Raw genomic sequence first — 15,089 nt, 5'->3', positions numbered from 1 at the left:
GGAATCATGGATTAATGATTTTCCTTGCACAGTATGGGAATTACCATGGATTAGTGATTTTCAAACTGTTTTGTTTCTCAGCTATATACATTTTGTTACTCTGATTAGGATGAAATTTCATTTATAATTTCTTTCTCCTATCATTGCTGCTTCACCTCCAATATTTCTGGATAATTTTTAAATTAGTTTTTCACTTTCAGGTTTACTCACTAAATCCCAGTCTACGCAGGGTCCTAGGGGAGATGGAAATGTTTGGGTCACTTCCACAACCCATTGAATTTGTGCTGTGCTTCATCCCTGGAGCTGACGTAGTAGAGAATCTTAGAGCTCATGACCACCCCACCTCTACCCTGTCAGTGACAAAGTGCCCAGAGCCTTACCCTTCCTTCACTTTTCTCCCTCTGTTGTTTTCCCAGCAGTTCCTTGCCCCTTCACCTTATCTGTTCCTCTCTCAAATCTTTGTCGGACAGCTTTGCCTTATTCTCAGTCAGGTCCACTTACTTGCTGAGCGGGTTCAGGAGGTGTTAGGGGAGGGTGAGGGGCTTCTGCTCCACAGGTAGGAGAGAATCAAAGGCCCGCTGAGTGAGTGATCTAAAGCCAACCAGACTGTTCATGCTGTGAAAGCTTCTGCTGAGCTTTCTGAACCTGTTTCTACTAATAGAAGTTTCTCTATTTTTTGTTCTGGGAGAATACAAAAGTACCTTACTTTCTTACATGTGCTTCCCTGGTGGCTCAGATAGTAAAGAATCTGCTTACAAGGCAGCAAGACCCTGGTTTGATCTCTGGGTCTGGAAGATCCCCTGGAGAAGGGAATGACAACCCACCCAAATATTCTTGCCTGGAGAATCCCATGAACAGTCCATGGGGTCACAAAGAGCTGGGCATGACTGAGTGACTAACACTTCATTTTCTTTTGGGCTCCAGGAAAGGGAAGCAAATTGATCTTGTCAGTATTCTAATGCACAGAAGCTGTTCAGTCTACACACTCTCATGGAGCCTGTCATATGTTCCTACCTCAACGGCTACAGAACATCAGCATGGAGATCTTGTTCCAAGAAAGATGGAAGCTTGTGTGTCTCTCTGGCTGTACTGTGCTGCTAAGTCACTTCAGTCGTGTCCGACTCTGTGCGACCCCAGAGATGGCAGCCCACCAGGCTCCCCCGTCCCTGGGATTCTCCAGGCAAGAACACTGGGGTGGGTTGCCATTTCCTTCTCCAATGCAGGAAAGTGAAAAGTGAAAGTGAGTTCACTTAGTCGCGTCTGACTCTTTGCGACCCCATGGACTGCAGCCTACCAGGCTCCCCCATCCATGGGATTTTCCAGGCAACAGTACTGGAGTGGGGTGCCAATGTACTTGCCCATCAAGTACAAGGTTCAGTGCTGTGGGAGTTTCTTCCATTCTCAGATTAATCTGGCATTATTGGGCCTGCAGTTCTTCAAGATGACTTCCAGATAGGGTTCAATAGTGACTGCCTCTTCAGATAGAGCTTGTTCCTCACCAGTTACCCATGGTCCCCACTGCTCTCTGTGGTATTACACCAGGCCTATATTATTTGCCTACAATTCCATTAAGGCTTATGTACACATTTGAGTTTCCAAGACATAAGATATACTGTAAGATATGATACACCATAAGATATAAGATATAGCATAAGATATAAGATGTATCAATCCTTTACCTAAAATTTGCATTTCATTAGCCCTTTAACTTTCAGAACTTTCAATTATTCCCCACCCGTCTTTGGACATCTACTACTAGAAACAATATATTACTGCTCCAATATCAAATTCATCATACTATATTTCATAGTACTTTCCGATGTGGAGCGACCAAGGACCCACTAGGGCCCAGATGAGATTGTAGTGATGAGTCTAATTTCTTAGATGAAGCTGTAGAGGAAAATCCACATTTCTTTTCTTCCACCATGTTGCAGCCTGTTTGATTCTTTCACTGGTCAAAGACTTTGCCACTCTAGAGGCCCGCCTGGGGCAGCGCCAGGGGCTGGCCTTCTAAGCCTCACTGTGCCATCTGCCCTGAGGTCTGCCATTTCCCCACGTCACCACCGCTGAACGTGTGCAGGTCTCTGTGTCCATGAAACATGCTGCTTTTCTCCTGCCCAGACTCAAAGAAGGCATCCCTCCCTTTCTCCTTACCCTGAAAGACACTCATGTTCCTCAGTATTTGTGGGGTGCTAAGCATCATCTCTGAGTCTCTTTCAGCAGTGTTTCCATTCTATCCAATACAAATCTCTGAAATGGAAAGATAAATATGTAGATAAATAGTAATAATCTAGCTGGCTACCTGAAAGAAAAAGATCAGGGCAGGCACAAATGAAGACATTGGTTAGAAGACCTGCCAAAGAAACCTAGTCATCTGGGGCTTGTCTGGAAGTTGTCATCTCACGACCACTCCTTGTTCTAGTTCATGTAGAGGGATGATGCTGTAGAGGGTAATATAGGAGAAGGCTGCATATTTGGCTAATGTTTTTATACAGAGACTTGAAGAGATACGAATGTGTTTTGGGCTATCCACTTTAGGAAATCAAGACTGGTGGATTGATTGTGTCTCATGATATCCCTGAAAATTGTTCTCACTAAACCGGTATTATTCTGGGAGGTGGATCTCATGGTTTAGAGAAATACTCTGCATGGGAAATGTCATAATATTTCATAATTTTATAAAAGACTTCTTATGGATTTTCATTTCAACTATAAAATAGCTCTGTGAAGGAGGTACAATTAAATCTTCACTTCAGATAAGAACACTGAGAGTAAGATAGATTAAATAGCTGTACAATCATACATGTAATATGATTGTGACAAGTCTTAGTGCAAACTCAAGACTGCCCTACAGCCAATCTCAAGTGTCCAAATTTTTCACTGCTTTTTGCAAAAGCTATACTTCTACAATAGAACTCATATTGATAGTTCAAAAAATTTCTGAACTCAATGAGACCACTTATACACACATCTTTTTAAGTTTTATTTATACTTCTTAGTTCAAGAATTACACACTAGTCAACATTATTATATATTTACATGCTGAAACTGGCTGTAATAAGTTTAAATTCAAGAAAATAATTCTTATGTGCTACTCATTTATAATCCTCATTTGTTACTATCTCATGTATCCCAGAGATTGTAGTAGTCCTGTTTTTAGAAAGACATGAAAATAGATGCAATGATATCCACTTGTATTTTGCATTTTCTAGCCATTGGAAAATGTGCATTATGTGCATATTAAGAAAGGCTACAAGGTAATTAGTAAGGCTGAAAATCACTACATTGTGAAGAAACTAGAATATCACTTGTTAGAAAAGGACAATTCAGAACTGTGCAGGGACAATATTTAAAATGGAACTATTTAAACACCCATGCAAATAAAAACTTTAAAATGTCATGGAATTTAAATTATTTTCAACACTGTTTGAATTAATACACTTAAAATGACCATTGAACACAAATTATTGAAATAAAAAGAGGAAGATACAAGCTGATGGAACTGTCAACTTGCTTCAGATGGTGCCAGGACACAGATATGGGCATCAGAATAATGACACGTGACAAGAGAGAGAGATTTGGCTTTCAAGTTAAAAAAAACACAAGTTTTTGTTTTTGTTCATTTTGGATCACATTTAACTTTATCACAAAACAAATTCTCAAAGCAAATTAAAATCTGATATTAGCATTTTGCACACATCTATATATCTACAGAAATGTTTTACTTCAACTTTCAAATAACTAATAGATGTTTAATATTTTTTTCCCTTAAATTATTTCCTTAGGGCAGTATCTTAATTAGCATTCTGTTGGGTCCTTACTACTTTTTTTACAATGTCCCTGGTATATTTGGAAAATATTTTTTAAACCTTTGGTGTGAAGCAGTGTCTTTTTTTCTCCTATTTTCCCTCACTTTTCCATTTTTCTTTCTTTTTTTAAAATAATTATGGAGTCTTTGGTTAAAAGGAAAAATGCTATCTAACGACAAACGCTATTATTAAAAAAAAAAGTCTTCTCTATGTGCTATTGTGTAACATATATCTGGAGCAGGTATATAATAAGCATTTGTTTTTCCTGTAGTGCCATCGATATAAACTTTTAGTCTTTGAAAATTGAGATTTAAGTTATGAACTTTGGTTTCTTAAACTCTTATGTATAAAAAGATCTATCAAGTAATCAATGATCATTTCTGCTTTTCCCATTTCTAAGTTGCCATTTCTAAGGCTATCTCTTGGTTGTTATAAACACTACAGTGTTTCCCATAGATGGGGTATGAGTGGGAGTGGCAAGAAAAAGTGTGTGTGTGTGTGTGTGTGAGAGAGAGCGAATTAAAACCCTTCTGTCTGGGATCCCAAAGCATTTATGCAAAAGAGTGTTTTAATTTCTCTGCTGGGGCTGCAGTAACTATTTTTACTTAGTAAAAATTAAATAAAAACTAAAAAAGAAAAAAACTAAACAATGATTTGTATCTATTGACTATTCATTTACAGCATGTTTAATTATTTACATAATAACACAGCAACTTAAGCCATAAACAGAATTTGCACATTGCCTTACCATAAAATACAAATTAGAAGTTAAAAATATTTAAGAAATCTGTTTTAATATTTACACACGCTCAGTGAAAGTTATGGTTGCTCACATTACATGGACTCTGTACATTTAGCAAAATGGCATGATTGCTACAGTTGAGAGTATCTGCCCTAACCAACATGGTGGGGTTTAGTTATTTTTTTTCCTCCTCTTGGGAGGAATATATATATATATATATTTTTTTTTATCATTTTCTGTTTTCTTAAGACATTTTTGCTTTTAAATCACCATTGAACAATGCTAGTTGTTTCCTTGAAAAAGAGAATAAGTAGACAAGCAATGTGAGAACTAGTTGATTTCCATGTTCTGAGGTACAGTACTATTAGAGTGTCAAACTGTGCAGTGGTTCATAAGAACTGTAGGCATTGATTCGCTGATAGAGAAATGCTCAGTACCCTGTATTACTTGTTTCAATATGTTGATTTGTCGGCTGCCAAATTAAAAATATTCATACATTGGTTTAATGAAGGAAATAAAACATATTAGCTTATTCCTTTTGTTTTCCAACATATGAATGCATATATATGTATGTATGTTTATATGGATCTATATATACACATATATACATGTAAATATGTGGTAAGACCTGTTTGTTGGCTGTTTTTGTATGAATTCAATCATAAAATTGGAACACAGTTACCTATAGAAAATGGAAATTGTCTTAGTAGACAATTTAATGCAGGTCTTGCTTAAAACAAACGTGGTTCATTTCTCCATTATGCATCCCCACTGAACTTTCTCTATGCGTTGTGCTTTTGTAAGCTGACAGATTTTTTTTGTGTTCCTAATACTAGAATGTAAAGTCTTTTGGTTCCTAAACCATTTTTTATTATTACTATTTTTCACTTAGCACTGCTTTTGAAGAAATGAGGAAAGGTCTAGATGGCACTGCTTACGTCTTTTTCCCTGTTATTAAATTGCAGTAGAAAGAATTGTAACATTCCTTATGCAAACACATGATTATGTTGCATGAGTTTTCAATTCTGAAAATGCATTTCATACCTACTAGCAGTCATGTACAGTATATATATATACAGATTGAGATCAAAGATTTCATTGAGAGTGTGCCTTTTAGAGTCAGAATTTACCTATGAATTTCACAGAGATGAAAAACACCTTAATTGCTGGCTATCTGGCTACTTCATAAACAAAAGAAAAACTATACATATATGTATAAGCTGATAGTAATGCTATATCAGAATTGCCAAAACATACTTTTGTGGTCCTGGATGCCAAGCTGACTGGTCTCTTTTGAAGACTTAAAGATCTAGCTCCCCTCCCTTCCCCTCCCCCAATCTGGTAACTAAAATTCAGTTCAACTACAAAACAAACGATTGTTTAAGAATAAATTCTATATCTACTGTTATCTCTGGGTGGGATGAGTCAGGTTTTTCTACCTATATGGTTACTAAATGCCAATCAATGGATTTTACTCTAGGGTTTCTATTCCACTGTCCCATCTTTTTCCTTTCCCCAAGATTTTTCCTAACACTGCAGTCAGAAATGAATCCCTGGTCATATGCTTTTGAAGCTCATGCAGCTAAGTTGCTTCTTCTGTCCACTTTGATCTAGATTTCTCTGTTGACTTTCCTGGACATCAAAATTTTGTTGGAACCATATAACAATATCAAGGATTTTTATGGCTTTTACGGTAATTGCAGATAAGAACCACTTCTAGGCTGGAGCTCTGAGTTGTCTCTAGAAAAACCTTTCCAGAATGGCATTTTGGAGTTGTGAACCTGAGTTATCAATATGCTCCTTCTTGATATATGCTACTCAAACTTTAACCCCTAGTGACAAGGGGCAGGCACTTTTATTAGTGTGATGTCTCAAAATGACTGCCCAGGGGAAAGTGTGTCCCTGGAGAAACTCGAGGAGTCTCTGCTCTGAGCCCATGGGCAACGCATCGGTTGGATTCTGCCCAAAGATCATACTCAGAGGTGTTCAGGTGTATAAACAAAAATATAAGGGCCAGAGCTCCCTATGCTGGTGGAAAAAAAAAAAAAAAAAAAAACCATCCTATCTGGGGGACAACTTCAGAAGGATGCTAAACTTTTTTTTTTTTCCCTCTGACAGTGAAGAATAGAAGGGCAGCAGGACTCCATCATATTCTAAGCTGCTGAATCATCAGGGAAAGAAAACATACATTTATCCACAGGCGGATACTGGCCTTAGCTGCTACGCACAATTAGGGATGTTACTCTAAAAAGAAGTGCTGTTTTTTTAAATAGAAATAGCAAAGTCATCCTCTAAGAAAAGTTTCAATCAAATCTAACTTTAAGGAAAAATGAGGAATTCACTATTTCCTCTGAGAAAGGCAAAATATGAACTTCACATTGATAGAAATAAAATATCTGAGCTTATTCTTTTCTCTTTGTCCAACATATGAATGCATATATCCAATTAGTATAGAAAGAAGCACAATGACATAATTTAAAAATTGAATAAAAGTAATATATCATGCCTGCCTGATTATCAGCTATATATTTTTCTGCAGTATCAACTGAGGCTCATAACATTCACCATGTACTGTGGCTTTGTTGTTCTTCTGTTTTCCATGACTTCCTATTTGATTAGGCAGACTGCAACATATACAACGAAAGCACCCTAAAAAAATCAAACTCTCCAAATCAACAACTAAACCTATTTGTGCACATAATCTCTTGAGTATTGTTTGCCATGAAAGACAAAGGTGAACTTCATTGTACATAAAGAAATACAGTTCTCTTAAAATCTCTCCAAAGACTTACTCTGTCTGTCTCTTAAGAATATAATCAGAATTTCAGAAACAAGAAAAGTTGGAAAAGACCATTAAGCCCGCTAAAGAAATGAACAAATCCTTCTTTTGAAATACCCTATTAAATTCAGAAATAAACTGCAGGAAAATGTTGTAGAGTCAGAGAAAAGCATCTTGTCTGCTAGCTCTGTCTGTGCTTTATATTCATATATTGGGATCACTCCCAGTGTAACCTAAGATGCTTCTAATTCTGCTAACATTTCTGTTTAGGGGTTGTCTTTTGATCAGGTACACTATAAAAACTTCTTCAGGTATGCTGTCAAAAGCTTGTGAGTTTGGAGGGAAAGAAATCTCTTTCACTCTACCTTCTGCCACTGAACACAGAATGTGTGGACCACATGCTTATAATGGGTGAAGGGTCATGCTGCTTGCGTGCTTTAATTTTGTTACAACCGTTGTCTCTGAATTTTCCACTCCGTTCCGGGATATTAACTCTTATTTTTAACTGCCTCAGAAATAGCATTATAGAAAAATTTCTTTTGGCCACCAGGCATGATAATGTTTAGAAGTCTCCCCGTCTCTAAACGTCAAAATGGAAGACGTCAGTGTTGATTCCCAAGCTCAAGCAAACATGGCCTGGCCAAATTGGTTTCCTGAGTCTCTGTCTTGACTCTCCCTATCTTGTTTGAATTACATAAGAACCTTCTAGAATCCGGTGGGAATTAACTTCCTATGGCACCATCATCACCTCAATAAGACAGGCAGATATTGTCTTCAGTAAGGATGTTTGCATGGCATGGAAGATCGCATGACAACCTTAGGAATGAAAATGGGGAGTATCTGGATATGACCACATCTCAGCAAGATGACTGATGACACTACTGAGCCTTCTGGAATACCATCTAAATTATTCCCCTCCGTATAGGCTGTGTACTAAGCAGATAAGGTGGAACACAGATTCAGTCTTGCCAGCACGTGTACAAATCACTTGCATTTTAACTGGAAAACCCCGAGGACCTTAGCATTTTCATGACTTAGCAGAAGCAACCCAAATGGTATGAATTGGACCACAGGATAGGCCAGCAACTAAGGTATTTTAGCATCACTTTTGTCCTGGATTGATGTGTTTTCCAAGTTCTATGTCAGGCTGTACATCTGGTTTGAGGAGGAATCTAGTCCTTGCTTCCCATGGGAAGCAATGTTTTAGTTCACATAATAAAGCCAGTAGACGATGTTGAAGAAGGAGAAAACCACTGGGAAGAATATGCGGGACCACCGATCTATGGCATTCACATCAGTCAAGTCGGGAATGGTGATTTTCAGCTGGGAGGCGCGTCTCCGCAGGCGGCTTTTCTTCTGTGCCACGTGCCGTTCCAGGGCATTTCGGCCAAAACTATGCCTGGGCAACCCGGCTTTCCGATACTGGATGCTGGAGGCATCATAGGCCAGCATTGTGCTCCTTGGGTCTCCAAGTCCCATCACAGCCTCGGAGGTGGCCATTTCATTTTTTATCTCAAGAGTGCTCAGTAAGATGTTCTCATGGGGGTCCATCTGCAAGGGGGAAGAAACAAACGAGACTTTCAAAACAGAAAGCCTTTACTGGGGAGTTTTACACAAGGTGCTATGATCTGTAGTTTGGATATTCATGATTAAGAGAACTGGCTTTGTGTCCACATGCTCTCAATTTGAACTGTGGTTCTGCCACTATAAACTGTGAGTTTCAGTTTCTTCATCTACTAAATGGTATAATAATCCCCTCCAAGAGGATGGCTGTAATGATGTAATGGTATAATAGATTGTTGCTAGAACCATTTTCATGATTTCCACATAGAGCATGCAGAGAAATGGAAAGCATGACCTCCCCCTTTAAATAATTTACAGTCTTGATTAAAAATACCTAAAAAATCTAAACTGAACTAGGGCTGAAATAGTATTAGGGGATGAATTACTAAATTGTGCTCACAATAGAAGCCTAATTCCAGATGAATTCATAATAAAACCAGAACTAAAAGTAGTAGGTAACACATATAAAGCACTTGATATATACACCAGAAACATTTTTATGTAACTTCATTTAACTGATGCTTCTTAACGCCCACACAGTTACAAGGTGTCACCTTAAATTTTCAGTGTCAATATAAATAGGTGTAAGGAAGAATTTTGAACAACAAAAATGCAGGAAACACATGACTTGCCAAAATGCAAGAGAATTCAAAACAACGAGGAACTTGAAAATAATAGTTGAACAGACTATGGGTGGTGTGGGTGGTCAAAGGGTGAGTGGGGTGACTTGCCAGGGAAGAGAAGCGGACAGGAATTAAGAGTTAGACACGAATTCTCTGTACTGAGCTGAATTCTGGGCCCAGGGAGTAGAATTAAGGTGGCTGTGCTGACAGGGTGATTCTTTTTTCTCTTGGATTATTTCTTCTTAGCAAGTCTAAAAGTAAAGGATGAATACTGAGATCATGATTCTCCAAAACTAGATGATTATGTAATGCTTTTTGTTCTGTTGAAAGGGGAAAATTTGTGTATCATATTTTTAAGAGGCCTCCATTGCTACATAGATAATAAAACCTAACCACAACAAGCTATTATTAATAATACAGTATATTTATTTTAGTAAAGACTTAAAATATATCTACCGCCAATATTTTTTATAATCAATTTTTGTATATTTTATTTTGTTTCCAGTTTTATTGAGAAATAATTGATACATATCATTGTAAAATTTTAAGGTGCACAGCATGATAGTTCAATTTATATATATTATGAAATGACTACCACAATAGGTTAAGCTAACATCCATCTTTTCATATAAATATGATACAAAAAGAAAAAAAGAAAAAAACAAGGAAAGAAAATTGTGGTGAGAACTCAAGAAATAAACGCTGATTGAATGAAATTCATTTTATGACACTTAAAACTCAATGTGTTCCTGTATCATCAATAAGATGATTCAATCTACAACACCATTGTGAAGATGGGAACTGCGTGGGACTGTACGTCTTGAGTCCCTTTCCTGCTCTAAGGCTTCCACCTCTATTTATAGAGGTCTCTTGCTAGAGCAGCAGGCTCAAGCACCTGAGATATGGAAACATTTCCCATGGTACCCGGGACCACTTATATGACAGATGTCCCATTTTTATGCATGAGAAGGGAATTTAGTGAGCAGTGCCTAGTAGCTTATTGTTGTTTAGTCCCTAAGTCCTGTCCGACTCTTTCATGATGACCTCATGGACAGTAGCCCACCAGGCTCCCCTATCTAGTAGCTAAGGCTAAGTAATTTACATATTGAATTTTCCATTTCCAGTAGTCCAGTGGGATCAGCATGTATCTCAAGCTCGGAAAATAAGGCACAGAGAGGTTAAGAAATTAACACAAATTCACCCAGTGAACAGGTGACAGAGCAAGAACTGGACTCAGGTCTCTCTCACTATGCCATGCTAAGAACAGAAACAGCCCCCTCCCCCTATAGTTCTCTACACTCATAAAAGAAGACCTTCTCAGTGCGGGGGAGGGGCAGTACCTGGAGGCTTGCAAAATGTCCTTAATGAGGATGGAGATAAGTGTCTTGATTTAAATACATCACTAAAGATTAGAACTAATGTAAAGTCCTATTAACTGTAACATTGTCAATAAACATCTGCGATTTGAACCTTCAACAGCCCCACTAGCAATAATTCTATTTAAGGAAGCACCACTTCCCCTCTCTCAGTTACTGTGCTTCTGATGTGGCTGGAGTCAAACAGAGCAATCCTGACACAGAGTTTGTTTCAGTGACAGACACACGCCCATTTCAGAACCAATGGCATGTCATGAGCCTTCCGGTGGGCATACTAAAGACTCTCAAACATTTCCACTGGGTTTGTACCCAGAAGTATGTGGCCCTGAGTCTAATGAATTTGTTGAGATGCTCCAGCTGCAAGAGGTGATCCTAAGTTGAAAACAAACCAACACTGGGAGACACAGAGAATCCATGACCTGCTGAGAGTGTCTGTATCCCGTATGCCTGATTTGCTGATGCTAAACAGATAATACACCTCACTCTCTCTCTCTTTCTCTTTTTCGTATAAGACAGCATGAGTTGGGTTTTCTATTACTTAAGACCCAAAAAATTGTAACTAAGATATGATTCATCTTTATGTATCTGAACAACCCTATAATATAGGCAGGGCAGGAAAGATATTATTGATGTTACACCTGTAATAAGGATGTTTCACAACTCAAATTGAAATTAAAGAAATTTGTTACAGTAATACAATCTTCAGTATGCAGAAGAGTGTTGGGTTTCAATCCTTCCAGCTGGGACCAAAAGCATCTAGGGGCTGCTGGGTTTGGTGGCTGGCTGGTCAACTGGCTACATTTATTTTCCCCCCTTGTCTGTTTTCCTTTAAAGGATGTGAACTGTGTTAGCAGCAAAGGTCAAAGGTGAAGGCTTCTAATATGTGTTTCAACAGGCTTTTATATGTAACTCAAATGGTAAAGGGGGGAAAGGCTTTTTAATTGATTACGTTGAGCTTCCATTAGTAATCTATTGAGTTTATTTACTCTGGGTGGTGCTAGTGGTAAAGAACCCGCCTGCCAATGCAGGAGACAGAGATGCAGGTTTGATCCCTGGGTTGGGAAGATCCCCTGGAGAAGGGCATGGCAATCCAATCCAGTATGCTTGCCTGGAGAATCCCATGGACAGAAGAGCCTGGTGGGCTACAGTTCATAGGAATGCAAAGAACTGGACATGACTGAAGCGACTTGATACGCACCTTGTTTAAATAAAACATTATGTTCATTTCACATTATGCATGTGAAATTGAACAACTATTAACTTTCCTTTTTCTTTTTGAAATACTTGTTTTTGGAAGGTGACTGCTGATTGAGGTTTATTATGTTTTTTTTTTTGTTTGTTCTTTTTGAGGGACCTCCTTACTGAATCATTGCAGAATATGCTGTATTTCCATTTTACAGGGCAGGAAACTGAAGTTCAGAAAAATGAAGTGAGTTAATTAAAATCTTACTACTCACAAGTAATAAAATAGTGTAATAATTCTTTTCTGTTGATGATTATCTCAATGCAATAATATTCCATGCTGCCTCCAGCATCTCCCAAATCAATCTGGGAAGTATGGCTCAGGTAGTGGTTTGGTGGGTTGATATAGTCTATTTTAGGGGCTCCAAAACTTTAATGAACCTCAGAATTCCCTGGGAAGTCTTGTTAAAACACACATCTCTTGGCACCCCTTCCCAGAATTCCTCAGTTAGTAAATACGGGATGAGGCTCAATAATCTGCATTTCTAACAAGTTCCCAGGTGATGAGGTGATGCTGGTCTGGGGTTCACATTTGGAAAACTACTAGTCTGCTGGACTGCAGCGAAGGACATGACTAAACAAAGCGGCAGGAGATACCTTGGGAAACAATGAAGCAGCTGAAGTTCTAACCACAGGCCTTACCACTTAGAGAACACATGAAACTTCTGTTCATTATTCACTACAGACAGGCATTGTGTGACACAACTTTACACAACTTTCAAGACCATCCCCAAGGGAAAAAAAAAAAAACCACTGCCAAAAAGCAAAATGGCTGTCTGAGGAGGCCTTACAAATAGCTGTGAAAAGAAGGGAAGCAAAAAGCAAAGGAGAAAAGGAAAGATATACCCATTTGAATGCAGAGTTCCAAAGAATAGCAAAGAGAGATAAGAAAGCCTTCCAAGAAATCAATGCAAAGAAATAGAGGAAAACAACAGAATGGGAAAGACTAGAGATCTCTTCAAGAAAATTAGAGATACCAAGGGAACATTTCATGCAAAGATGGGCTCGATAAAGGACAGAAATGGAATGGACCTAACAGAAGCAGAAGATATTAAGAGGAGATGGCAAGGATACACAGAAAAACTGTACAAAAAAGATCTTCATGACCCGGAAATCACGATGGTGTGATCACTCACCTAGAGCCAGACATCCTGGAATGTGAAATCAAGTGGGCCTCAGGGAGCATCACTATGAACAAAGCTAGTGGAGGTGATGGAATTCCAGTTGAGCTATTTCAAATCCTGAAAGATGATGCTGTGAAAGTGCAGCACTCAATATGTCAGCAAATTTGGAAAACTCAGCAGTGGCCACAGGACTGGAAAAGGTCAGTTTTCATTCCAATCCCAAAGAAAGACAATGCCAAGAATGCTCAAACTACTGCACAATTGCACTCATTTCATATGCTAGTAAAGTAATGCTCAAAATTCTCCAAGCCAGGTTTCAGCAATATGTGAACCATGAACTTCCAGAGGTTCAAGCTGGTTTTAGAAAAGGCAGAGAAACCAGAGATCAAATTGCCAACATCCGCTGGATCATGGAAAAAGCAAGAGAGTTTCAGAAAAACATCTATTTCTGCTTTATTGACTATGCCAAAACCTTTGACTGTGTGGATCACAATAAACTGTGGAAAATTCTGAAAGAGATGGGAATACCAGGCCACCTGACCTGCCTCTTGAGAAATTTGTATGCAGGTCAGGAAGCAATAGTTAGAACTGGACACGGAACAACAGACTGGTTCCAAATAGGAAAAGGAGTACATCAAGGCTGTATATCGTCACCCTGCTTATTTAACTTCTATGCAGAGTACATCATGAGAAACACTGGGCTGGAAGAAGCACAGTCTGGAATAAAGATTGATATTTGGGAGAAATATCAATAACCTCAGATATGCAGATGACACCACCCTTATGGCAGAAAGTGAAGAGGAACTAAAGAGCCTCTTGATGAAAGTGAAAGAGGAGAGTGAAAAAGTTGACTTAAAGCTCAACATTCAGAAAACGAAGATCATGGCATGTGGTCCCATCACTTCATGGGCAATAGATGGGGAAAGAGTGGAAATAGTGGCTGACTTTATTTTTTCGGGTTCCAAAATCACTGCAGATGGTGACTGCAGCCATGAAATTAAGACGCTTATTCCCTGGAAGGAAAATTATGACTAACCTAGATAGCATATTAAAAAGCAGAGACATTACTTTGTCAACAAGGTCCGTCAGTCAAGGCTATGGTTTTTCCAGTGGTCATGTATGGACGTGAAAGTTGGACTATAAAGAAAGCTGAGCACCGAAGAATTGATGCTTTTGAAGGGTGGTGCTGGAGAAGACTTTTGAGAGTCCCTTGGACTGCAAGGAGATCCAACCAGTCCATTCTAAAGGAGATCAGTCCTGGGTGTTCATTGGAAGGACTGATGTTGAAGCTGAAACTCTAATACTCTGGCCACCTGATGTGAAGAGCTGACTCATTTGAAAAGACCCTGATGCTGGGAGGGATTGGGGGCAGGAGGAGAAGGGGACGACAGAGGATGAGATGGTTGGATGGCATCACCGACTCAATGGACATGAGTTTGGGTAACCTCCGGGAGTTGGTTATGGACAAGGAGGCCTGGCATGCTGTGGTTCACGGGGTTGCAAAGAGTCAGACATGACTGAGCTGAACTATGTAAACTTTAAAAAAAATAATTTTTTATATGATTTTGAAAGGTTACTTTCCATTTACATTATCCTAATACATTAGCTATATTCCTTGTATTGTACAATACATTCTTGGCCCTGTCTTATATCCAGTATTTTGTACTTTCCACTCCCCTACCCTATATTGTCCCTCCTCCCCCATTCCCAATGGTAATCACTTGTTTGTTCTTTGTATCTGTGAGTCTGCTTCTTTTTTTGTTATATTCACCAGTTCTATTTTTAAGATTTCACATATAAGTGATATACAGTATTTGTGTTTCTCTGTCTG

At 38.7% G+C, this 15,089-nt stretch overlaps 1 protein-coding gene across 4 annotated transcripts in view; it reads right to left on the bottom strand.

The window, feature by feature from the left end:
* Positions 1-2,959: 2,959 nt before the first annotated feature.
* The window catches only part of GABRB2 (gamma-aminobutyric acid type A receptor beta2 subunit), a 293,254-nt gene continuing 281,124 nt past the window's right edge, over positions 2,960-15,089 (bottom strand). For all 4 annotated transcript variants that reach the window (XM_027545758.1, XM_027545759.1, XM_027545762.1 and 1 more), the window contains one exon: positions 2,960-8,881. In XM_027545758.1, coding sequence (XP_027401559.1) covers positions 8,534-8,881 — 348 coding nt within the window. In that variant the 3' untranslated portion in view covers positions 2,960-8,533. The remainder of the gene's footprint in view (positions 8,882-15,089) is intronic.

This window comes from Bos indicus x Bos taurus, chromosome 7, assembly GCF_003369695.1.
Source record: "Bos indicus x Bos taurus breed Angus x Brahman F1 hybrid chromosome 7, Bos_hybrid_MaternalHap_v2.0, whole genome shotgun sequence".
NCBI classification, from domain to species: Eukaryota; Metazoa; Chordata; class Mammalia; order Artiodactyla; family Bovidae; genus Bos; species Bos indicus x Bos taurus.
The sequence above is the reverse complement of the archived record's forward strand: the minus strand, read 5'-3'. Positions and strand labels throughout refer to the sequence as shown.